The sequence below is a fragment of the Labeo rohita genome, chromosome 2, assembly GCF_022985175.1.
Source record: "Labeo rohita strain BAU-BD-2019 chromosome 2, IGBB_LRoh.1.0, whole genome shotgun sequence".
NCBI classification, from domain to species: domain Eukaryota; kingdom Metazoa; phylum Chordata; class Actinopteri; order Cypriniformes; family Cyprinidae; genus Labeo; species Labeo rohita.
In genome coordinates, this window is record NC_066870.1 from 30,618,295 (window position 1) to 30,644,671 (window position 26,377).

A 26,377-nucleotide genomic window follows, 5' to 3' on the forward strand; every position below is an offset into this window, starting at 1 on the left:
GCATATTTCCCATCCTGCAGAGTCTGCTGTACTGATTCAGCTGGGAGAATGTTGCGCTATTATCTGCCAGCAGCTCCTTCCTGTTTTGTGTGTGTGTGTGTGTGTTTCTGCTGTAAAGGTGTGGGATGTGAAATGATTGACAACAGTTGGCACAAGTCTTGGCACCTGTGTGTGGACAGGTGGCCCAGCGGGTGCACGGGGTGGCGACGGGGTTACGGAACAGCGGTGCAGGGAGCGTTGCTAGGCAGCACCGCGTGTCAGTGTGATGTGTTTCCATATGGCTGTCTGATTCTCTCAGTGTTTTATTGGACCCGAGTCTCACGCGCACACAGGAAAACTCACAGTGTTCTTTTTGAAAAGTGTGACTGAACTCAACCTGTGGGGCCACTTTCTCTTTCTCACTCTCTGTCTTTCTCTCAGATGCTCTTATCTCAGGCTTTGCACACAGTCTCCAATTTCTGTACCTTGGAAGGTTTAAGCCCAGTCTGTCGGGTCGATAGGTCATGATCTTGTGTTGCCTTTCAGACCCCCAGTAGTCCAGGTGGCTTCTGTTCCAGTCTTGTAGGCTCCATCAACAGGCTGTAGCCTGATGGTTCTCTAAGCCGCTAGCTTCTGATGTTACTCACGTGCAAACAGAGAGAAATCCGACACAGAAAGCAGAACAGAAATCTGTGGCGTTTATATCTCGCATTTTTTATATCTCGCATTCACAATTTTTTTAAACCCCCAAAATTGGATTTACATCTCACAATTTTGAGAAAAAAGTCTGAATTGTGAGAAAAAAGTCGCAATTACCTATTTTAAAATTTTTTTATTCATTGGCGGAAATGGGTTTCTATAGATTAGATTGACAGTAGCACTTAAAAAATATAATATACTATAATGTAATGTAATCTAATGTAATATAATATAATATAAAATATTTTTTTAAAAAAGGTAATACGTTACATATAACGTAATATTTTAATAATTAGTGTAATATGTTTTAAAGTGTTTATTTAGCATTTTGTACCAGAAATATTCTCTCAAATTAAAATATTTAATTGTTAGAGTCTTTTTTTTTTTTCTTTTTCTTTTTTTCTCTCTCTGATGTCAGAAAGCAGTTTTTAATTTAGGTTTAATTTGTGACCTCAGCTTGATGTTAGGGTTACATCTTGTGAATCAGTGATCATTTAAGAAGCAACTGACATGAATGTAGATTTTCCCAGATTTTCTTTAACATTACATTTATTTATTTAAGTAATTTTTATTTTATTTTATTTTATTTTTTATTCACCATCATTTGGCTTTACCAGTAAGTAACATCATACCCACAGGCTTGTCTAATGCAGCATTAGATCTTTGACTTGCCACTTACAGCCATTTAACAGTTTTTTAATCATACAACACCTTGTTTCTCAAGTTGAAATGGATGTGTGTGTGTATATATCCTTAGGTCTGTCTGTTAACTGTGTTTTCTCTGTGTCTGTCAGGGCCTGAAGGTCTCGGGTTCAGCATCACGTCAAGAGATGTCCCTCTTGGAGGCTCCGCCCCTATTTACGTGAAGAACATTCTGCCAAGAGGAGCTGCCATACAAGACGGAAGACTGAAAGCAGGGGATAGATTACTAGAGGTAAAGTGGAAATCAATGCATTTTTATATTTTGTAATAATTGTCTGATGATAATAAATAAAGCTTAAATATAGACACAAACAAGTGATTTTGTGGTTGGCGCAGGTCAATGGGGTGGATCTCAATGGGCGTGGTCAGGAAGAGGTGGTATCTCTGCTGAGGGCGACGCCCATGGGTGGGACCGTGAGCCTTCTGGTACTGAGACAGGAAGAGACCTTTCTACCCAGAGAGATGGTGAGGAACTATCTGTGTGCGTTTGAGTGACAGTTATGAGAGTGCCGAGGTGTGAAATCCTCCTGCTAATGTCTTCATAAAACTGTCCATCACTATATCGCACAGCATCTCTGACATTTAGAGTCTCACCACGCTTGTTTGACTAGTGGTGTGTTTGAGTCAAGGTTAAGTTTTGCGATTTCACATTTTCTTCACACACTGATGCCATTTGCATTTCAATGAAAGCTCTATAAAAAGGACAGTTTCTTCTTGCTTTTTTCAGTTAGGCTTTTTAAACCATTTTCATTTTAGCTTTTTTCATTCTAGTTTCTGTTATACATATTTCATTTTATTTTAATGGGGATTTAAAGAGAGAATTCATCGAAAATTAAAATTCTGTCATTAATTACTCACGGTCATGTCGTTTCAAACGCGTAAGATATTTGTTCAACTTCTGACCGCAAATGAAGATATTTCTGATAAAATCCAAAAGCTTTCTGACCCTGCGTAGACAGCAAAAAGGCACAGCACATATTTTATCAATGGACTATTGCCTTTCTGGGCCTTGAATGTGGTAGCTGCATTGTTTGCCTATGCAGGGTCAGAAAGCTCTTGGATTTTATCAAAATCTTTATTTGTGCTCTGAAGATGAACGAATGTCTTATAGATTTGTAACAACATAAGAGTTAGTAATTAATGACAGGGCGAACTAACACTTTAAAAACATCACTTTGTTTAAGAAGGGTCAATTCAGGTAAACTGGGTTGCTGTTCACATTCATATCAAGAGCAGAAATCCAACTGAGTTGAATTCACCCCTCTATGATATTAAAGGGTTACTCCACCCCAAAATGAAAATTTTGTCATTAATCACTTACCCCCATGTCGTTCCTAACCCTTAAAAGCTTTGTTTGTCTTCGGAACACAATTTAAGATATTTTAGATGAAACCAGGAGGTTTGTGACTGTCTCATTGACTGCCAGGTAAATACCACTTTCAAGACCCAGAAAAGTATGAAAGACATCATCAAAATAGTCCATCTGCCATCGGTGGCTCAATCAGAATTTTATGAAGTTACGAGAATACTCGTACGCAAAAAAAACAAAAAAAACAAGACACAATTTTATTCAACAATTTGCCATCTCTGCGCCACCGTAGCGCCATTTTGTAGGGTGTCTGCTGGACACAAACTGTGTACACCTTTCTGTGTCAGCCATACCACAAGGATACGTTTTCTACGTATATTTACTCTTTGATTTGAATGAAAACAGCATATCCGGCGTCCAGCGGATTATCTCCAAAATGGTGCTACACTGGAAAGACGCATTGTTGAATAAAATCTTGATTTTTTTTTTTCTTTACATGCAAAAAGTATTCTCGTCGCTTCATAAAATTCAGATTGAACTATTTTGATGATGTCTTTCACACTTTTCTGGGTCTTGAAAGTGGTATTTACCTGGCAGTCAGTGGGACCGTTACAAGCCTGGTTTTCATCCAGAAAATCTTAAATTGTGTTCCGAAGACGTACGAAGCTTTTACAGGTTTGGAACAACATGGGGATTAGTGATTAACGACAAAATGTTAATTTTGGGGTGGAGTAAGCCAGTTTAAGTGCATCTTTGGTTGCACCGTGTGCATGTTTGTTTTAGCATTTAGGGTTTTCAGTTGCAGTATTACCATAGTCCTCTCCTTCCTCACTCTCTTTAGAGCACAGAACCAGCAATGCAGAACACAAGAGAATGGGTAAGACTTGCACACACACATCTTTACACCAGCTCACTCTTCTCTATATGGGAAGAACTGTTAACAGAGATGTTTAGTGCAATTGTTGTCAGTATGTACATGTCTCTGATGTTCTTTAATGATCCTCAACCAGCACTAATGGTTTCTTAAAGAAGTTCACTTCCAGAACAAAAATTTACAGATAATTTACTCATCCCCTTGTCATCCAAGATGTTCATGTCTGTCTGTCTTCAGACGTAAAGAAATTGTTTTTTGAGGAAAAATGTTTTAGGATTTCTCTCCATATAGTGGACTTCTATGGTGCCCACGAGTTTAAACATTCAAAATGAAGTTTAAATGCAGCTTCAAAGGGCTCTAAACGATCCCAGCCGAGGAAGAAGGGTCTTATCTTGTGAAATGATCGATTATTTTCTAAAACAATATTGACAATTTATATACTTTTTAGCCTCAAATGCTTGTCTAGCTCCGCATGATCTCTGTGTATTCTGGTTCAAAACAGTTAGGGTATGTCAAAAAACTCCCAACTCATTTTCTCCTCCAACTTCAAATTCGTCCTACATCGCTGCAGAAGTACCGAGCCAGTGTTTACAAAGTGAACATGCAAAGAAGATCAAATGCCTTTTACAAAAAAAGGTAAAACAGCGATGACGGATTATTTTAAAGTTGGAGAAGAAAATGAGATGGGAGTTTTTCAATGAACCCTTACAGTCAAGAACCAGAATACACAGAGTTCATGCATGACTAGACAAAACAAGCATTTGAGGTTAAAAAGTATATAAATTATACAAAAAAAAAAAAAAAAATGGGCCAATCGTTTCAAAAGATACGACCCTTCTTCCTCAACTGGGATTGTTTAAAACCCTTTGAAGCAGCATTTAAACTGCGTTTTGGAAGTTTAAACTCGGGGGCACCATAGAAGTCCACTATATGGAGAGAAATCATGAAATGTTTTCCTCAAAAAACATAATTTCTTTACGACTGAAGAGAGAAAGACATGAACGCCTTGGATGACAAGTGAATTATCTGTACAGTTTTGTTCTGGAAGTGAATTTTTCCTTTAAAGGGATAGTTACCCAAAAATTAAAATTCATGTACTCCCCCTCATGGTGTTTCAAATTTTAAGACTTTTTTTTTTTTTCTGCATAACACAAAATAAGATATTTTGAAAACTATTATTTGGAAATACAGTGAAACTCAACAGGGTGCAATGATTGCATGGGCAAAACTGTTTTAAAATGGTTTGAAAATATCTTATTTTGTGTTCTGGAGAAGAAAGAATACAGTCATACAGGTTTGAGATAATGTGGGTGAGCAAATTACTAATTACTTCATTTTATCAATGATTTATGGATGATAAAAGCCTTTAATTAATCTGACTCGCTCTATCTGCGTCTCAATCTCTATCTTTTTCTTTGTCTTTCTGCTGTATTAATAGACTTTATGTTGTTGTGATTTTCTCAGTTAATTAGTCATTATTATTACGTTCATCAGGTTGTGATTATTAAATCTAATCGCAGTTATTTTAAGTCACGCAATTGATGTGACTTGTGCACCTTGAATTCAAACCTTTACTCTGTATAGAGCTGCAGCTGTTACGCTTCAGAAACACTGCGAGTGTGAAAGCTCATTGTGAGCTCATCCTGTCTCTCTTCTTTTTGTCTGTTTTCCTCTTTCTGTCTCTCTCGCTGCTGTTTGTGCATTAACCTCTCAAGGCTGATAAGATCAGCTTTAACAGTGGCGGTCCAGAGAGCAGGAGAGAACTAAATGAAAGCCATCCATTTCCTTTTGAACACAAGTGTGTGTATGTGTGTGTGTGTGTCGGAGGTTGTTACATTAAAGTGAAGGTGATTAAAGCTCAATAAAGATAGACTTTATAGAGCAGTCACTCAGTAGATGGTTGTTAAAGCTGTCTCATCTCTCTCACTCTCTCTCCCCCACACAAACACTCACGCACTGACAGCCGCTAACACGAGGGAGTCACTGGAGAGGTCAGAAGAGCATCAGACGTAATGGGTTTATTATCTGTGTGTTTGAATCAGAGAGCAGAGGTTTGGCGAGCATCTTTTCTCATGAAAACTGCGCTCCCCACCTCATTTACATGTGCTGGATTTCCTTCAAAATAGGTGAAAATAGCAGCTGTGTGTGTCAGGGACATAGTAATGGACAGGAGAGTGACTTGAATGTAAAACTGCCAGTGTGGGGATTCATGGTCTTTAAAGTCTATTGCACACTGCAAGACAGAAATGAGCTATCCTGTCATGTTTAAAAGGAGGAATTCACCCAAAAATTACAATTCTGTCTTCACTGACTCACCCTCATGTCGTTCTAAACCTGTATGACTATTCTTTTGTGGAACACAAAAAGAAGGTTTTGAAGAATTGCACTGGTGACTCTTTTCAATTGAGGTTTCCAGAGAATTTCTCCTTTTGTGTTCAACGGAGAAAAGAAAGTCATATGGGTTTGGAATGACATTAAGGTGAGTAAATGTCTTTAAATAGTCTCCGAACGGCTGATTTGTAGTGTGCGTTCGGCCTGAGAGGTCACAAAGCATGATATTGTCTTAACATGAAGATATTTATTTTTTTGTCTAATGAACCTGTCTCTCCAGGCTGTCCTTAATCCCCCATTTTCATGTTCATTTCTTTCTTTTTTCAGTCGTAAAGAAATTGTTTTTTGAAGAAAACATTTGAGGATTTTTCTCCATATTGTGGACTTCAATGGTGCCCTGAGTTCCAAAATGCAATTTAAAATGAGGCTTCAAACGATCCCAAATGCGGTTGTAAATAATCCCAGCTGAGAAAGAGGGGTCTTATCTAGCAAAACAATCGGTTATTTTCATCAAAATACAATACAATTTCTATACTTTTTAATGTCAAACGCTCGTCTTGTCTCGCTCTACCAGAACTGTTTTGTTCCGGCTCATGACAGTTAGGGAATGTCGAAAAATTCCCATCTCATGTTCACCCTCAACTTCAAAATCGTCCTATATCGCTGTTTTACCGATTTTGTTAAGGGTGTTTGATCTTCTTTGCATCTTCACTTTGCAAAGACTGTGTCAGTACTTCTGCAGCGATGTAGGATGATTTTGAAATGATTTTTGAAGTTGAGGGAGAACATATAATTGTTTGCCAGAATACACAGAGTTCAGGGAGAGCAAGACAAGACGAGCATTTGAGTTTAAATTGTATTTTTTTTTTTTTTTTTCGTGAAAATAACCAATTGTTTTGCTAGGTAAGACCCTTCTTCCTCAGCTGGGATCGTTCACAACCACATTTGGGATCGTTTGAAGCCGCATTTAAACTGCATTTTGGAAGTTCAAAATCGGGGCACCATAGCGGTCCGTTATATGGAGAAAAATCCTGAAATGTTTCCCTCAAAAACATAACTTCTTTACAGCTGAAGAAAGAAAGACATAAACATTTAGGAAGACGAGGGGTGAGGACATTATCTGTCAATTTTTGTTCTGGAAGTAGACTTCTCCTTCATTTCTTTTGATAAAGAAACTGAAATGGCCATTTAAAAGCAAAGACAACCAAGTTTTCTTTCTTTTTATACAGTTGGTATTTACAGTAATGTCTGTCTTTGTTTCTGTAGAAGGTAGAAGACGAGGAGTTGGTCTTAACCCCAGATGGGACACGTGAGTTCCTGACGTTGGAAGTACCTCTTAGTGATTCTGGCTCGGCGGGTTTAGGAGTCAGCGTCAAGGGTAACAGGTCAAAGGAGAGCCACGCTGACTTGGGCATCTTCGTCAAGTCTATTATCAATGGAGGAGCAGCATGCAAGGTTAGAAATGTAACACATAAAAATTTAGTCGCTGGGGTATATTTGTAGCAATAGCCAAAATACGTTGTATGGGGCAAAATTATTGATTTTTTTTTTTTTTTTTATGCCAAAAATCATTAGGAAATTAAGTAAATATCATGTTCCATGAATATATTTTGTAAAATTCCTACTGTAAATATATTAAAACTTAATTTTTGATTAGTAATATGCATTGTTAAGAACTTCATTTGGACAACTTTAAAGGCGATTTTCTCAATATTTAGATTTTTTTGCACCCTCAGATCCCAGATTTTCAAATAGTTGTATCTCGGTCAAATATTGTACTATCCTAACAAACTATACATCAATGGAAATCTTATTGATTCAGCTTTCTGGTGTATAAATCTCAATTTAGAAAAATGTACCCTTATGTTTTGTGGTCCAGGGTCACATATATATATATATATATATATATATATATATATATATATATGTGTATGTGTGTGTGTGTGTGTGTGTAAATATAATTATTATTATTATTATTATTTATTTATTTTTTTAATAAGAGTTTTTTTTTTTTTTTATATTTTTTGCAACCATTCATAAATTAGAGGTTGTTGTTTTTTTTAAAGCAATTCTCTTATGCCTCACCAAGGCTGCGTTTATTTGATCAAAAATGCTGTGAAATTGTTTTCTTTTGATATATTTAAAAATATTTCTATATTTTTCTTTTAATATATACCCCAAAATATCCAATGGTAGTCTTTGTAATTCTATAATGTTTATAACATTGTTATATAAATGATTGAGTTGTCTTATAGTTTTGTTATTAGAAGCATTGTGTACATATTAGATGTCTTGAATGGAGTAAGAATGGTCTTCACAATCTCATGCTCTGGTGTAGGACGGAAGGCTGCGAGTCAACGATCAGCTAATCGCAGTCAATGGGGAGTCGTTGTTAGGGAAGACAAATCAGGACGCCATGGAAACGCTGCGCAAGTCCATGTCAACGGAGGGCAACAAGAGAGGGATGATTCAGCTAATTGTTGCAAGACGAATCAACAAACGCCTTGAGGTAACGAGAGAAGAATTGAGCCAAAGAGAGTCTTTAATCATTTTTAATGTCAATGTGTAACTAATATTGCTTCATCTACTAGTTATGTAGGTGAATAATAGCCAATTAGTGTTTTGGGTTGAAATTAAATGGCTGTTCCGTTAAAAACAACTTAATGAAAATTTTAAACTTGATGTGCTTGAAGTCTCAAAGTCTCAGATCTCTCATGATTGAACATATTTTGTCATGACACATTGTAATTGGATTAGTTCACTTACAGAAACAAAAACATTCCTGATGATTTACTCACCCCCAATGTTTCCAAGATGTTAATGTCTTTTTTCAGTCAAAAAGAAATGAAGGTGTTTGAAGAAAACATTTAAGGATTTTTCTCCATATAGTGGACTTTGATGGGAGCCAATGGGTTGAAGGTCCAAATTGCAGTTTCAGCGCAGCTTCTAAAGGCTCTACACAATCCCAGCCGAAAAATAAGCATCTTATATAGCGAAACGCTCAGTCATTTTCAAAAAAAACAAAACATTTAGATACTTATTGACCACAAATGCTTGTCTTACACTAGCTCTGCGATGCGCATCTACGTTTTCACGCATATACTTAATCACGTTGGAAAGGTCACATGTGGTTAGTTCTTTGCCTGTGTACTTCGCTTCAAAAAGGTAGGGTGAAAAACTCCATCTCATTTTCTCCTCCAACTTCAAAATCGTTCAACATCATTGTTTTCCTTTTTTTGTAAAGGGCCGTCTCAGACCGTATTTTCTCCCTCAACTTTAAAAATCATTTCAAAATCATCCTACATTGCTACAGAAGTACCGACCTAGTCTTTGAAAAGTGAACATGCAAAGAAGATCAAACACACTTAACAAAAAAATTAAAACAGCGAAATAGGACGATTTTTGTTGAGGGAGTTAAGGGAGAATATGAGATGGGAGTTTTTTCGACATTTCCTAACTGTCATGACGAGATGAGCGTTTGGCATTAAAAAGTATATAAATAGTATTATTTTTATTAAAATAACCGATCGTTGTTCTGGAAGTGGACTTCTCCTTAAAGTTGAGCTAGTGCAAGACAAGCATTTGTGGTTAAAAAATACATACAATTTTATTTTTTTAGAAAATGACCAATTGTTTCGCTAGATAAGACCCTTATTTTTTAACTGGGATCGTGTAGACCCCTTTGAAGCTGCATTGAAATTACAATTTGGACCTTCAAACCATTGGCTCCCATTGAACTCCACTATATGGATAAAAATCCTGGAATATTATTCTCAAAAATCTTAATTTTTTTTTTTCAGCTTTTCAACATGGGGATGAGTAAACTATCAGGACATTTTCATTCTGGAAGTGAACGAATCCTTTAATTTCTCTAGTCTAGCCTTGATTTTGACAAATTAAGGTCAACCACGTGCTATTTTCTTTCTTTCCGTCTCCAGAGAACGTCTGATCCGTTTAAAGACCAGGCAATCAGGTCGCTGCATTTCACAAATGTACCCACAAGGGCCTTCCAGAAGTATTTTCTGTAATTCTAAAGGGAAAACCATGATGGACTTGTGCATTTTTGTGTCACAGGGCTATTAAAGCTTGGCCGATAATGATGGTAATTGTCTTAGCCAGAGCAGGATCATAACTGTAAGATTTTTCCATCGTGCTTCAGGGTCTGCATCTGAATGATTCTGACCACTTGATCACCACAAAACAAACCAAAGCTTAAATAGCAGCCAGTTAAATTCAGTGGTTGTGTGATTTGAATGATCATGTTCCTCTTGTTCTGGTTTCTTTCAGGGTGAGAGCCGATCCAGTCCCCGAGGGTTAGAGCGAACCCTAAGCCCGTCTCCTGACGACCACGAGCGACGGATCTCACACTCGCTATATGGAATCGAAGGGCTTGATGACAACCTGAGGCCACAAGCCAACACAAATAATCGTAAAATGAGTGAGTTACAACACGCTTAAAGGGGCAGTTCACTCAAACATGAAAATTACCCCATGATTTACTCATCCTCAAGCCATCCTAGGTGTATATGACTTTGTTCTTTCAGACAAATACAGTCAGAGTTATAGTGAAAAATGTCCTGGCTCTTCCAAGCTTTATAATGGCAGTGAATGGGTGTTGAGATTTTAAAGTCCAATAAAGTGCATCCATCCATCATAAAAAGTGCTCCACATGGCTCTGGGGGTTATTAAAGGCCTTCAGAAGTGAATTAGTGAATTTGTGTAAGAAAAATCCATATTTAAAACTTTATAAACCTTAATCTATAATGTTAGCGAGAGAGTAAAGAGAGCATGCATATATCTTTAGATAGATAGATCCTACAATAATTGTTTTATTTAATTAAAATGACACGCATTTGGAAGCACGTATATATGGCTTTCAGATAAACTATGACTGGGAATTCATTATTTAAATTTTTTTTTTTTTCAAGAAAGTAATTATTTGCATTATTTTGCAAGTTAACCATCACCAGATGCTCTCTGCAATCACATTTGAACACAGCATCAGGTTTCAGAAGTAGAATTGGCATCTCTGCTGCAGTGTGTAAGAAACATGTGGTCTAACACAAAACATATGAGTATTACCCTGGACAAACAGATGCAGAGCTGTGGAGGTTCACTGAGAGCTCTCTGTGTGAGAGAGAGCCCAGCCGGAGCTGTTATCCCGCCTGTCAACAACTGAATCCACTCATGGGAAATGACACTAGCAGGGTGCCACACACAGACATGCATATGCTTTTCCATTTACTCGATGTATGCAGAGTCATGCTCATACCATACCATCCATTTACACTCACACAGACAGGCTTTCACTTGCTTGCTCTCCACAAGCACTCCTGCAGAGAGATAGAGGCTCGCTTTGATCAGAATGTGACTATATCCATCCATTTAAAGACCTGTTTGCAAACACTCCTCATGTGCTCGTAATGGGGTAATGTTGTTTGCGTGCTGATTGCATTTGGATCTGCTTGAGTGAGGTTCTCCATGAACATACAGCAGGTTAATGTCTCGTCTTCAAATGCTATAAAGATTTGAATTGGTTTTCGAATTAATTAGCTTATTAGGCATTTGTGTGGTGGAAAGAAGTAGTCGACTTCCAGACTTCTGACTTCTGGTCGACTTCCAGAAGTAAAAATCTCATTCATTTTCTCCATTGGTAAACTGATCATTTATAAACCTTAAGAAAGACAGTATATTGTGGTTTACCTGGAAACCTGAAGCTGCACAAGGTATTTGTCACAAAAATGTATATTTTGAGCACTCAATTGAAAATGTACACAAAGTGTAAATCGTACTTACAGGTTGTGGTTCGGAGATGCTTGTTAGTCCAAATAAAAAATCCCCCCATTAAAAATTGCATTCTGGGGGTTAATTTTCACACTTTTTGTCGGGGTTCCCCTAGTAAATTCATATTTCACAGGGGACTTGACAACGCTGGCAGGTCAGACTGTTCCTATTTCGTGGGCAGGTGGGGACTATGCAAATGTGTTTCCCAGTGATGTATATCAGTAAGAGGCAAAAGTTGTGAAAATATGATGACTCATTAAGGTGATTCAGAACCGACTCTTTCTTTTCAGAAGACAATATCTTTATTTATAATGCATTTTTTTGATTAACAACTGTTTACACTGAAGGATAGCTACGTTACAAACTGCAAAAAAATATATTTATATCAAAATCCCATATGACCTGCTCTCTAAATAGTTTTGATAATTCGCTGTAAACCCACTATTCCCTAAGAATGTGTCGGTTAATGTAGACTGTTGTTGTTCTAATTACTTTGTGTAATGATGATGTAGACATATTTTGGTTTACAAACTGTTGTTTCATCAGTTACTCATGTTAGCATTCGGCTAATGTATTCACCATAACGTGTTTACACTTTAGCAATTAAACTTTAGCTGTGGGCACAAATCGCGTGCATAAGTGTTAAACAAATTATTTTAAGAACAGATTGGAGCACTATATTATTGTTTTTTATAAAACGGATAGTTCCGGTCCTTGATTCTGATTGGTTGAGCTGCGTTCAAAACTGTTGTAAATTACTCTGTTTCTAAGGAACTACATTTTTGGCGGAATAATGATGTTTTTATCAATATTGTTACACTTTGTTTGCCCCATTTTATTTAGTAAAACCTTACTACCTTTATAGAATATCCGTTTTATAAAAGCAATAAACCCAGTGAAGCCGTGGTTTACAGTGAATTTATAACAGCTAAGAATGTTCGCGTCGTGCCTAACAACGCCCCTTAGCTGTTATAAATTGACTGTAAACCATGGCTTCTTGGGGCTTATTGCTTTAATGTAAAGTTGCATACTTTGTCAATGGTAGCCAAGGTTGCCAGGTTTCCCCCATTAACAATCACATTCTGGGGTCTAAAATACATGTTTTTTTTTTTTTTTGTTGTTTTTTTTGTTGGGGTTCCCCTGGTAAATTCACATTCCAGGGGCTAAATATGACATTACTGGGGTTGCTTCAGCCTGCGAACATCAAAAACAACTGTGGACTTGGCAACACAGATAATAGCGCTTACTTACTTGCTTGAGTACTTCTTTCTGTGCCAGTCACAACATACTTGGCCAGATGAGAACATTTCTGAGAAAATTACAATGTTTTCTAACCTTAGATGCATTTAAACCCGTTGTAGCGGACTCCAACACAATATTAGGACACTTTAAAATACCATATGACTTGTTCTTTAAAAGGGTCATTCCAGCTGGAATCATCAAATTTTGGAAAAGTTCCCCACCTGACCTCTTCACAGATTAGTCTGAAAAAAATCCATGTGATGGGTAATATGCCCAATAGATCATATACAAAATTATAGATCTCTACTGTGCATACTTTTTTCACAAAAAATCTGTAAAAAAGTTAGTTTTTTACCCCGTTTTGGCATCACAGTCTGAGTGACCATGTTCAGACTGAAATATCTCCAGAACTAGTTGTGCCAGGTCCATGAAATTTTCTGGGCTAAGAGTCCTAGTCCAGAACTGCATGAATTACAACTCACATTGTTACTGAATTTACACCTGAATGCTGGCCCTCTACTTTTCTTTGAAACTATTACTTTAAGGGTTTTCAGATGTCCAATGACCTCAATTTTCAATGTATAAGCATCAAACTTGGTAAATGGTCTGATATGTACCATGTCTTTCACATCCTTTGATATCAGACAACAAAGTCTTATGGATGTTGAGATATTAAGGTCCAAAAATGGAAAAAAACTCATTTACACCAATGTTCAGAGCAATATTTCCCATGAATCACACCAGGTGTCAACATGAAACTTGTTTTTTTGAAAGAGCATATTGTTATTGATAAAATATAAAAAAATTAGGATGGGGTTTTGCCTCATTTTTCTGTAATGATTTTTTTTAAAACTCAGAGTTTCATCACTGATCCTGTTGTTCACTTTTGCTATTCAGCTTGGTATGGGCATTTCAACAGAATTTATTAATGTTCCACTTATACAAAAAATACAAAATACAAAAAACGTACTTCCAGACATGAGTCACTTTAATAATGTATACCACCAACACAAATAAATGTGTGACATAACAGTTACTGAAAGTTGTTCATGAAAGTGTCTGAATCCACAGTTTCATTTTCTTTTATGACATAGCATCGTCCAGTGGAAGTAATTGGCACATCAGTTTTCATTATGATGTGCTGGAGAGGCACCCAACAGACATCTTCCCTTTTTGGCCAAAAGTAGCCTCTAGCTGGGCCATGGGGATGCAAAAAAAGCACTTGAATGTCTTGCTCTGTGTCAGAGACGTCTCTGATACCAACCCACCATTGTCGGTCATACACACAAGTAACATATTGTCCTGGGGCCATATCTGTGATGTGAAGGCCTTGTTCAACTGGGTCAACCTCAAAGTTGACATGGAATCGTGGTGTTCCTGATACTCGACTGACCTCAAAATTGATCATTGTTGACTGATTGACTGATTGATTGATTGATGCTAGATCTCATACCACCTAAATATTATTATTTCTAATCAATATTGCCCTGCTTTCTCAATGAAAATGGATGTATTATTCACTGGATTGGGTGGAACATCAAGATTAGGTACTTATGTTGCATTCCATTGAATGTCGGTAGTCGGTGAATCCGAGTTAGTTCTCCCGATGTCCGTCGTAAATGCATTCCATTATAACAGTTGGCAAAAATATGGATGCCTAAGGATAATTCCAGCCGACTCGGTCTGCACTGAACTGGCCCAACTTAAGTGGCCGTTCCATTGCACTTTCCCGAGGTGGAGGTCGGTCTACCCCGAGTCCCGAGCACAATGGAATGCTGCATTATAGCATTAATTTAGGCATATGAGTTCAAAATAGCTGGTACTACAGTAGTTGTGAATGTCACACAACAATGATTTTTTTAAAAATTATTACAGAAAAATGAGGCAAAACCCCATCCCAATTTTTTAATATTTTATCAATAAGAACATGCTCTTTCAAAAAAAAAAAAAAGTTTCATGTTCACACCTGGTGTCATTCATGGGAAATATTGCTCTGAACATTGGTGTAAATGAGTTTTTTCCATTTTTGGACCTTAATAACTCAACATCCATAAGACTCTATTGTCTGATGTCAAAGGATGTGAAAGACATGGTACATATCAGACCATTTACCAAGTTTGATGCTTATACATTGAAAATTGAGGTTTCTGTGGACATCTGAAAACCCTTAAAGTAATAGTTTCAAAGAAAAGTAGGGGGCCAGCATTCAGGTGTAAATTCAGTAACAATGCTTTGAGTTGTAATTCATGCAGTTCTGGACTAAGACTCTTAGCCCAGAAAATTTCATGGACCTGGCACAACTAGTTCTGGAGATATTTCAGTCTGAACATGGTCACTCAGACAGTGATGCCAAAACGGGGTGAAAAAAAACTTTTTTTACAGATTTTTTTGTAAAAAAAAGTATGCACAGCAGAGATCTGAAATTTTGTATATAATCTATTGGGGATATTACCCATCACATAGATTTTTTTCAGACAAATCTGAGGGGGTCAGGTGGAAACCATCTGATGATTCCAGCTGGAATGACCCAAAAGGTTTATACATTACCCATGATTCTGTAAAGTAATCTCCAGCAGTCAGTGACGAGCATTGGTGCTGAAGGAACTTTGTAGCACCCATATTTTTATTTTTCCATTGTTTTAAATTCAGAAATGTTTCAATGTTTTATAGTTTCTTCCCTGGTTAAAGCCATAAAGTACACACTCTTTTACCTTTGTCTTTTTTAATTTAAATCCAAGTTTGTAATGTTATGGTTTGATTCATGGCTTATTATGCCTTAATGAATCCTTTTTTAAAATCTCTACTGGGAGAAATGAGAGTACAGTGTTGAACGGAAAACAATACTCACGAACCATTAACAAGCTAAAGAGCATGAAGAGAATCATTTGGTTCCAGTATATCTTTAAAAAAAAGCACTTTGTTCCCAACCGTAGTGCATTTTGTGATCGTTTACATCCCACGCGGTTTCACTTATTGAAGTATGTACTGGAAAGAAGAAAGTGTTTCTCATGGGCTTTATTTTAGACAAGGGTGGGAAATTTCTGAACAGATTAAAAACACAAACAAGCTGATGTGTACCTTCTCTTAGAATTTCCTGGAATAAGGGCCACTTTTTTGTGCAAGATAATATAGAAAATCAGCCATGCAAATTGCTTCCAGGCTATATGTAAGAGCGAGCAAACATATCCAAGTCAAGTGGACTACACCATGTGTTTAATTTGTAAATCTGAGAAAATCTCATGTAGAGTACGACACAAATGATTCACTGTTGCTTGTGATTCTCTGTGACTTTGACCTGACACAAATGATTCACTGTTGCTCGTGATTCTCGGTGACTTTGACCTGCTTTGCTTAGAATGAGGTGATTTATTTTTGCATGAATTATAAATAATTTGCCGTCTTTATTTTTACCATCTGCACATCGTGAAACCCCTGCCATGTTCACGATTAGCTGTATTACTTGATTACTGTATAATAATAACATAATTTGATTGTCCCTACACCCCTTCCTGCTCTTATCTCGCCGTAGATCATTATCAGCTCTCGCCAACGGTCAACATGCCTCAGGATGACACGGTCATAATTGAAGACGACAGGCCACGTGTTCTCCCCGCCCAGCTGTCTGACCAGTCGTCATCCAGTTCTCACGATGACATGGGTTTCGCTGTGGAGACACCTCCACCGCCACCCTGGGACCAAGAGCTTCCTGACAGGTAAATAAAAGTGGACAGTAGAAAGTTTTGTCATTTATTTATTGAAGTAGCTATTGTCTTTAGCTTGTTTCTATTTTGAGCATCAGCTCTTGGACTCTTCTGACGATCTTCCTGCTGTAATTGAGTCCATGGCCTTTCCTTTGTTTGTCAAAGGAGCTTCGGTTATTAGAACAGGGCCAAGGGCTGGACTCTATGCTGTGATTTAATCCGTCTCTCTTCTTCTCTCTCCTTCCCTCAGCACTGCCAATGCTAATGGTGAGGGGGTGTTTCAGAGGGAAGGTTTTGGCAGGCAAAGCATGTCTGAGAAACGCACCAAGCAGTATGGAGATGCAAGCCAACTTGACATCATCAAGACCCGCAAGTCCAAGAGCATGGACCTAGGTACTCTAAGGATTAATCCTAAATAAAAGCTTGCTCTTAGATGCTCTAGATCAGCCTAAAACAGTTCTTGGTCTTAGATATTGTAACCTTGTGACCTAGATAGTCTAAAGATCAACTTGAAGCACAGTGCTTGTTCTTAAATACTCAATAAACATTGACCCAAAACACAAGTAGTTAGACCTAGACACTCTACAGGTCAGTTTTAAAAATGACCTTTAGTCATGTTCTAAGAGCACAGTAAACACAGTAGTTAGACCTAGATACTCTAAAGGTCAGTGTTATAGACAGTGATTGGGCCTAGATAATCTAAAGGTCAGTCCCAATCACAGTGACTGGACGTAAATACGCTAAAGGTCATTTCCTGTTAGTGCTTGGACTAAGATACTCTAAACATTAGTCCCAAATGCTGTGCTTGGACTAAAACACTCTAAAGATCAGCCCCAAACACCCAACACAGTGACTGGAGCTAAATACTCTAAAGGCCAATCTCAAAAACTGTATTTGAACCTTATTACTCAAAAGATCAACTCAAAGCACATTACTTAGACCTAGATGAACACAGTGCTTGGACTTAAATACTCTAAAGGTCAATCCAAAAAACAGCATTTTGACTTTAATACTCTAGAGGGCCATCTCAAAAACTGTAATTGGACCTAATTGCTCTAAAGATCAACTCAAAGCACATTACTTAGATACACTAACACTCTGTCCCGAACGTAGTGCTTGGACTTAAATACTCTTAAGATAAATAAAAAAACAGTAATTGGACCCAAATACTCTAGAGGGCAGTCTCAAAAACTGTTATTGGACCTAAGTACTCTAAAATGTCAACACAAACCGCATTACTTAGACCTACATACACTAAAGATGCTCTAGAGGTCAATCTCAAAAAGTGTAATTGGACCTAATTATTCTAAAGATCAACTCAAAGCACATTACTTACACCTAGATACACTGAAGGTCCGCCCCAGAGCAGTGCTTTGACTTAAATACTCTAAAGGTCAATCAAAATACAGTAACTGGGCCTAAATAATCTAGAGGGAAGTACATTACTTGGACCTAGATCCAATATTGGTCCATCCTGAAACACACTTGCTTGGTCAATCCAAAAAACTTAAATACTCAAAAACTGAAAAAGGTCAATACACTAAAAAAACAGTGCTTCTACATAAAATTGGACCTAAATACACTAAAATTCTGCCCCTGAACATAGTGCTTAGACTTAAATACTCCAAAAAACTGTAACTGGACCTAAATACTCTAGAGGTCTATCTCAAAAACTGTAATTGTACCTAATTACGCTAAAGATCAACTCGAAGCACATTACTCAGACCTAGATACAATAAAGGTCCTTCCCGAACACAGTGCTTGGACTTAAATTCTCTAAAAGTCAATCCAAAGAAACTGTAATTGGGCCTAAATAATCTAGAGGTCAAACTCAAAAATTGGACCCAGTTACTTTGAAGATCAACTCAAAGCATATTACTTTGACCTAGATACTCTCAAGGTCTGTTCCGAACACAGTGTTTGGACTCAAATACTCTAAAAGATAATCTTAAAAAAACAGTAATTGAACCTAAATACTCTAAAGATCAATGTGAAGAATTCTTGATTTGATGCAATTACTTAAAAGATCAACTCAAAGCACATTACTTTGACCTACGTACTCTAAAGGTCTGTCCCAAACACAGTGCGTGGAACTATATACTCTAAAGATCAGTCCCAGTAAATAAATTCCCTCCCCGAAATCTAATCCATCGCTCAGGTTACTTTCCTCTCTTTATAAGAGCACTTCTCAGAATGCCTCTCATTCTGGGCATCACCATTCACCACCCCACCGTCACTAAGTCTGCACTGGTCTCCCTTGTGCATGTGCTTTCTAATCTGAACACTGTTTCCACTCATCCAATTCTGCTGGATGTTCCTCACTTACCGCTTTACCACTGAAATGGAGCTGGTGCCAGAGTGCAGACAAAGGGATCCTGCAGAACCTTCTGCAGATCTGCTCAGTGTTTCCACTGACTCTGAAGCCAAATGACAACGTGTTTGTTTTATTTCTTTGCATATTATTTAATTTGACAGTTTTCTAATTTGATTTTAAACCACTGCTGAATGGCTTTGCTGTAGATCATTTGTCTAGATATAGTTAACACTGTCTAGATATCTAGGTTGAATTGTTGTTTTAAAAACTGTCAGTTACGTTTTAATAATTTTGGTTTTCGATGTTATTTCTACTACATGAATCACATTTTCCCACCTTTTCTTTGGGCGAAACATGTGAAATGAGGTCAGTTTGGGCACCGGCACATTCTCAGTGGAATAGTGATAACTCTGAATCAGCAGAATCACTGTGGAAACGAACCGTTTTGTTAATGAGCACTGACTGATTGTTTCTGTCGTCTGTTTTGTTGACGGTTAAACTTGCCTGGTTGCTTGCTGCATGTTGAATGGTCAAACTAACCATCCTGTCGATGTATGTGTATGTATGTGTGCCCCTCACACAGTGGCTGATGAGATTAACCTCACACACTACACAGAAAACAGAAAAGGTAAGCATGACCACTCCGGCACTTCTTTTCCTGCGCACACACTCACTTCTGTTCCACACCTTGCCTGTTTTTCTTCAGTGTTAAGATTCCTACTGTTTCATCATTGATTACTTTCCTAGGCCCATTTGTAATTACTCTCATAAACAGCACATATTTATTTCAGCACCTATAAAAACAGGTTACAGCATTCAAAATAGAAACTTTTGTAACATTATTAATGTCTCTAATGTCACTTTTAATCAGTTTAGTGCATCCTTGCTGAAAATAAGTATTGCTTTATTTAAAAAATCTTGCTGATATTCTAACTTTGATTTCCATTTTACATATATATATATATATATATATATATATATATTCAAATTTTTTTTTTTTTTTAAAGTCTCTAATGCTCATCAAGACATCAGAAATACAGAAAAAAAAACAGTAATATGGCAAAATTATATTACAAATTAAAATAACGGTTGCTATTTTAATATATTTTAAAATATAATTTATTCTTGTGAAGCAAAGCTGATTTTTTTTTTTTTTTTATCAGGCATTACTCCAGTCTTAAGTTTCGCATGATCCTTCAGAAATCATTTGAATATGCTGATTTATTATTAAAATTATATATGTTGGCAACAGTTGTGCTGCCAAATATTTTTGATACTTTATTAAAGGATTCTTTAACCCTTTAACTGTCACCGTCCCCCCAGTGGGACGCCTAAGTTTACTTCACCATATTACAAATAAATCCGAATCGAGTCATGACAAACTACACATCGTTGGGAAGGTTCAAGACTCCTAAATAGATATTTTACCATATTTTTGTGATTAGAAATTATGTAGGAAAAGTAATAGTGCAACTCATCATAACATGAGTTTTGACCTTTGTCACAAAAGACGTTCTTCGTTGCTTTTTCCCATCACGCTTTAGAAATCATAAGGAATTATATATCCATTAAAAAATTAAAATCTTAAAATTCATCCTTTGAAAGGCATTTTAAAATCAGACATTGCATTACCACAGAAGATGTACATTAAAATCATATTACAAAATGTTTTCATTCATGAATTATACATTTAAAAAAAAATGGGAGTGACAGTTAAAGGGTTAATTAATAAAAAAGTTAAAAAGAAATACATTTATTCAGAATATAAAGTCTTTGCTATCACTTTTTTAAATCAATTTAACATGTATTTTCTAAATAAAAGTATTAATTTCTTTCAAAAAAAAAAAAAAAAAAAATATATATATATATATATAAATTTACTGACCCCAAACCTTTGATTGGTAGTGTGTATTGTTAGAAAAGATTTCTATTTTATATAAATGCTGTTCTTTTTAACATTTTATTAATCAAGGAATCCTGAAAAAAGTATTACAGGTTCCAAAAAAATATAACTGTTTCCAACATTGATAATAAATCAGCATATCAGATGATTTCTGAAGGATCATGTGACACTGAATACTGGAGTAATGATGCTGAAAATTCAGCTTTGCATCATAGGAATAAATTAGATTTTAATTTATATAGAAATGGAAAAACTTTTTTACATTGTATTGTATTTTTTACCAAATAAATGCGGTCTTGATTAACATGAGAAACTTGATAGTGAATGAATGGCAGTGTGTGTATTTTCTTTAGATATATTACTGTTCTTTTGTGTATTATTGCCATGAAGGTACAACAGGCAGTGTAAAGCATTTTGTTTTGAAAGTCTAGTTCATTGTAATATTACCATATTACAAACACACTACTGTATTACATGTAAAAATAGCAGAGGAGGTCTGACACGCTTCAATAAGGCAGCGCTGCGTGATGAAGATAAATTCACGCAATCTCTCCTGGCCTCCACTTACATTCATTTATCTTCATCACTTAATACAGAAACGCATCTTCACGCCTTCATGGCTGACTACATACGATAGCAGCTCGCGCACACACACACTCCACAGATAAATGCAGCTGTTTTTATCAGGGTTACGCTTGAGATTTGTGGTGGACAGACTGCATGCTTAACTAGTTGATTGTGCTTTGTGGTTTAACTAGCAAACTCTTCCTCAGGCTCCTCCTCACATGATGTTGGCCCGTCTCTCGGCCTGAAGAAGTCCAGCTCTCTGGAAAGTTTACAGACTGCCGTCGCTGAGGTGACTCTCAACGGCGACATGCCTTTTCACCGGCCGCGGCCACGCATCATAAGGGGGCGGGGCTGCAACGAGAGCTTCCGGGCCGCAATTGACAAATCGTACGACAGGCCAACAGCCAATGAGGATGAAGAGGAGTGCATGGACACATGTATGGCTGCTTCTGATTGGTTGAGTGCAATCAGTGAATGCACTAAAATTTGGCTAATGTTAAGATAACGGCTGTTGATTTGATTAACTGGTTTTGTTTATTATGACTGTTAATAACTGTGTTCACTCTCTCTTTTACCTCTTGTAGTGGAGGAGGACACTGAAGGAAGCTCTCGATCAGGGCGGGATTCGGTTTCCACGGTAGCTGATCTCACTCCGCTTCCCGTCACCGAGCAACAGCTGATCAATGGCAACCAGCCCCAAAACGACAAGAAGAAAGAAAAAGGGGGGAAGGACAAAAAGAAGCCGGAGAAGGAAAAGGGTAAAACAAAGAAAGGAATGCTCAAGGGTCTTGGAGAGATGTTCAGGTAATTAAAAGCAGATCTGAACAGCGTTTTGTGTCAGATAAAAGAGACTAAGAATAATGATGATAAGAGTGCAGATGAGCCCAGAGCACTTTTTCTTCATGTCCTTAATTACCTCAAAATCTGACAATAGAATAAAAGCCTAGTGAGCTGCCCACCGACGCATCGTAGGCATGTCCCAGACTTAAAGCCAACAATAGGCAGAACAACAAAATTGGTGAAAGATGTGAAAGTGAAGAGAATTAGTAGTTATGCACATGCAAAATGCATTGCTAAGGTGGTTGGTTGCAGAGCTGGCGCTGTGTTGTTGCTAAGGTGTTGTGGGTGGTTTCTGGTGCGTTGTTAGGTGGCTGCTAGGATGTTGTTTAAAATAGCCCCACACACAGTTTCTTTATTATTCTGGTTTCTTGATATGAGCTGTAGCTGGCAAGCTTTATGCTGCCTCATAAAAAAGAAAATCTAATTTAGCTCATATTTGTCCAAAAAATATAAATTTGACATTGTCAAAAGTTTACATACACCTTTACATACAAGTTTACAGAATCTGCAAAATGTTAATTATTTTACCAAAATAAGAGGGATCATACAAAATGCATGTTATTTTTTATTTAATACTGATCTGAATAATACTGATATTTCACATAAAAGATGTTATATAGCTCACAAGAGAAAATAATAGTTGAATTTATTTAAAAAAAAAAAAAATCACCCTGTTCAAAAGCATACACTTGATTCTTAATTCTGTGTTGTTACCTGAATGATTTTTTTTTTTTTGTTTAGTGATCGATGTTCATGACTCAATTGTTTGTCCTGAACAGTTAAAACTGCCTGCTGTTCTTTGGTTTTGGTCAAATTCTTTGGTTTTTCAGCATTTTTTGTGTTTTAACCCTTTCCAACAATGACTGTGATTCTGAGATCCATTTTCACACTGAGGACAACTGAAGGTCCCGTATGCAGCTATTACAGAAGGTGCAAACACTCACTGATGCTCCAGAAGGAAATGCAGTGCATTAAGAGCCGGGGGTAAAAACATTTTGAATTTGAAGATCAGGGTAAATTTAATTATTTTGTCTTTTGGGATACATGTAAGAATCATCTGTAGCTTCTGAAGGGCAGTACTAAATGAAAAAATAAGATATTTAGGCAAAATAAGAAAAATGGACAGGTCTTCATTCTGGTCCAAAGTTTTCACCCCTGGCTCTTAATGCATCGATTTTTCCTTCTGGAGCATCAGTGAGCATTTGAACCTTCTGTAATAGTTACAGAATCTGTAAATATGAGTCCCTCAGTTGTCCTCAGTGTGAAGAGATGAATCTCAAAATCATACAGTCATTGTTGGAAAGGGTTTAAACACACAAATGCTGAATAAACAAAGAATTTGTGGGTCCTGAAGGATTTTTCTAAAGAACAGCGGGCAGTTTAACTGTTCAGGACAAACAAAGGACTCATGAACAACTATCACTAATAATAAAAAAAATAATAATCAGGTAGCAACACGGTATTAAGATTCAAGCATATGTAAACTTTTCAATGGGGTTGTTTTTATAAATTCAACTATTATTTTCTCTTGTAGACTATATGTAAACATCTTTTATGTGAAATATCGTATTCAGGTCAGTACTAAATAAAAAATAACATGCATTTTGAATGATTTCTCTTATTTTGGTAAAATAGTTAACATTTTGCAGATTCTGCAAGGTGTATGAAAACTTTTGACCTCAACTGTATATAAATTTTTGCCATAGGTAAACACAGCGTGACGATATATAGACATATCACACGGCTACAAGTGTGATATTGCGTTTACACAACAGTTTGACAGCACGAGTGTGCAAATACATAAGAAACGACAACAGAGTGTCTTTAAAAACCCTTTTTTGTGCAAACTACTTCCTTCCGCCACAGATTCGAATCTCAGTTTGACAGTTTAACAGCTGAGCCCAAGCCTCTGTTACTAATTTAAAAAAACGTCACTTTCGAAATAATAACAAAAGAAGAACCTGCTCTTGGCAGGTTTGTAAACACTGAGTGTTTACTGATGTCCTGAAGCTCACATGACATTGCAAACAGTGAAGCAAATTTTGTTATCTTTATTTAAAAAAAAAACAACAAGCAAAAAAATATATATATTTGAAGTCTGAACAAGTACATTCTTGCCTAAATAAACTCTACATTCTTTTTTGCTTAAAAAAACTACATTCTGTGACACAAAAGCAGTATTTTTCATACAATTATGGTGGATTTGGGCCTCCACCATATATATTTTATATAAGTCTCTTATACTCACAAAGGCTGCATTTATTTGATTAACAATATAGGAAAAAAGTATTGTGAAATATTATTTCAAATTAAAATAGAAATGTTATATTTTAAAATATTTTAAAATGTTTTTTTTTTATCTTACTGATCCCAAACTTTAGAAATAGTGTATATAGTACAGGCACATAGGCAGTAGACAGCAGTGCGTCTTGCTGGTAGTACTTCCTGTACTAATATTAAAAAATAATGATATTGAAATCTAATCATTAATATTGATAGGCTGTGACTTTGTGTGTGACAGTATGTTCCTGAGCTCTAGGCAGAATGGACAGTCACATCCAAGACACGGAGGGAAAAGTTTGAGTTTCCGTGAAGTTTAGTAGAAAGATACGAGAAGACTGGAGGGGATAGAAAGCAAGAACGCAGCTCATTTGAAGGTTTTTGAATCTGTCAGCAATAGATAAATCATTTTTGAGAACGTCGAATATTTTAGACTGCTTCTGGGGCAGTGGAGTGTTTTAATGGCTGTCATCTGCCTCACTGAGCCAAAGATACCTGCTACATATTAATGAGCGCTCTACATATTAATGAGCTCCGCCGAATATCAGAACTCATAGGCATACAAAGGTATTGAAACTCCTTTCGGCTTTCCCGCACACGCTTGAGTCCTCGCACATGTCAGTGGAATATTAATGAATCGATATGCTTGATAAAACAAAGATTTGCAGAGAAGAGAAGACCTTTATGCTGTCTCTGCTTTGCAGAGTTGCAAAACAGTGATTAGTTTGTTAAATGAATTAGAATAGATGGATTAAGAGCTTTAATGTCGGTTTAATTAGAGCAGGCAGGTTTAAGAGCTTTTTCAAAAGCATAATGCCCATAAAATAAGGGACATGTGACTGTTTTGAACAAAGTAGCTTTTGAATGCAATTTCCAAAAAAAGATGTTTTATTATAAACATAAATTATTGAGCTTTTCTGTAGTTGTTGAAACAGTTAATTGAGAAGAATTTTGAGCTGTCAAACAACATCAACCACTGACACGCGTTTATTTGTGTTGAAGGTTCGGGAAGTACCGTAAGGACGAGCGTATGGATGGTCCAAAGTGGAAGTCAGAGGAAACTCATGCATCGGAGGAAGAGACGCGCAGAATGAGACAAGAACAAGAGAGGTACACACACACACAGAGTCAAAGCTAATCTTAACTATCATTAGCCTCTAATCAGAGGCATTTCCTGACACTTTACCTGCCAGCCGTACCCACTTCCTCCAACATTCTTCCTCGGTGATTGTTTCAGTCCTGTTGTTTGTCATCATTGTGTTTTGTTAAAGCATTATGATGCTTTCATGTTTGTGTGTTTGCATATTAATGCTTTAGCTAAAGCCTAATATGTTTTAGTCATTCATTGTATGAATGTTCACCTGCAGGTGTATGTGCGTTCATGTTGTTTTATTAATAATGCCATGTGAACCCCCTCCCGTTTTCCCTTCTGTCCTCTGGGACCCTGCTGAGAAATCCCCACTCTTTCAGTCTTTTGCTTAATCTCTGTCTCGTACACACTCATTTATCATCTTGCTTTTGATGGGGGTTAGAAAGGTGTTTCAGTATGTTTTTAGGTCCTTTGTAAAGTAACTACTGGTTTCGGGTTTAAAGGGATAGTTCACCAAAAATGAAATCATGGGATCATTTACTAACCCTCATGTTGTATCCAAACCTGTGCTACTGATTTTCTTTTGTAGAAGACAAAAGAATGTTGTTGTCTACGATGAAAGGCAATGGGGTTCAGACACCATTTGCAAAAATACATTTTTCACGATATATATGTATTTGTGTTTTTATTGTAGTCATACTATAGGCTATGTGTATGTATGCATGTGAACAAAATACAATTTGTTCATTTTAGTTGTCAATG

At 36.8% G+C, this 26,377-nt stretch overlaps 1 protein-coding gene and 1 pseudogene across 4 annotated transcripts in view; one reads left to right on the top strand and one right to left on the bottom strand.

The window, feature by feature from the left end:
• LOC127175936 (tripartite motif-containing protein 16-like) overlaps positions 1 to 26,377 on the bottom strand; it is a 424,611-nt pseudogene that overhangs the window by 65,420 nt on the left and 332,814 nt on the right.
• Positions 1 to 26,377, top strand: part of pard3ab (par-3 family cell polarity regulator alpha, b) — a 102,628-nt gene that overhangs the window by 41,611 nt on the left and 34,640 nt on the right. The window contains exons 10-21 of one of the 4 annotated variants that reach the window (XM_051127093.1): positions 1,473 to 1,612; positions 1,717 to 1,845; positions 3,531 to 3,566; positions 7,161 to 7,349; positions 8,233 to 8,403; positions 10,182 to 10,332; positions 16,450 to 16,633; positions 16,872 to 17,014; positions 19,519 to 19,563; positions 21,612 to 21,842; positions 21,990 to 22,209; positions 25,528 to 25,635. In XM_051127093.1, coding sequence (XP_050983050.1) covers positions 1,473 to 1,612; positions 1,717 to 1,845; positions 3,531 to 3,566; positions 7,161 to 7,349; positions 8,233 to 8,403; positions 10,182 to 10,332; positions 16,450 to 16,633; positions 16,872 to 17,014; positions 19,519 to 19,563; positions 21,612 to 21,842; positions 21,990 to 22,209; positions 25,528 to 25,635 — 1,747 coding nt within the window. The remainder of the gene's footprint in view (positions 1 to 1,472; positions 1,613 to 1,716; positions 1,846 to 3,530; positions 3,567 to 7,160; positions 7,350 to 8,232; positions 8,404 to 10,181; positions 10,333 to 16,449; positions 16,634 to 16,871; positions 17,015 to 19,518; positions 19,564 to 21,611; positions 21,843 to 21,989; positions 22,210 to 25,527; positions 25,636 to 26,377) is intronic. The other 3 variants (XM_051127110.1, XM_051127101.1, XM_051127119.1) reach the window with 3 other exon arrangements.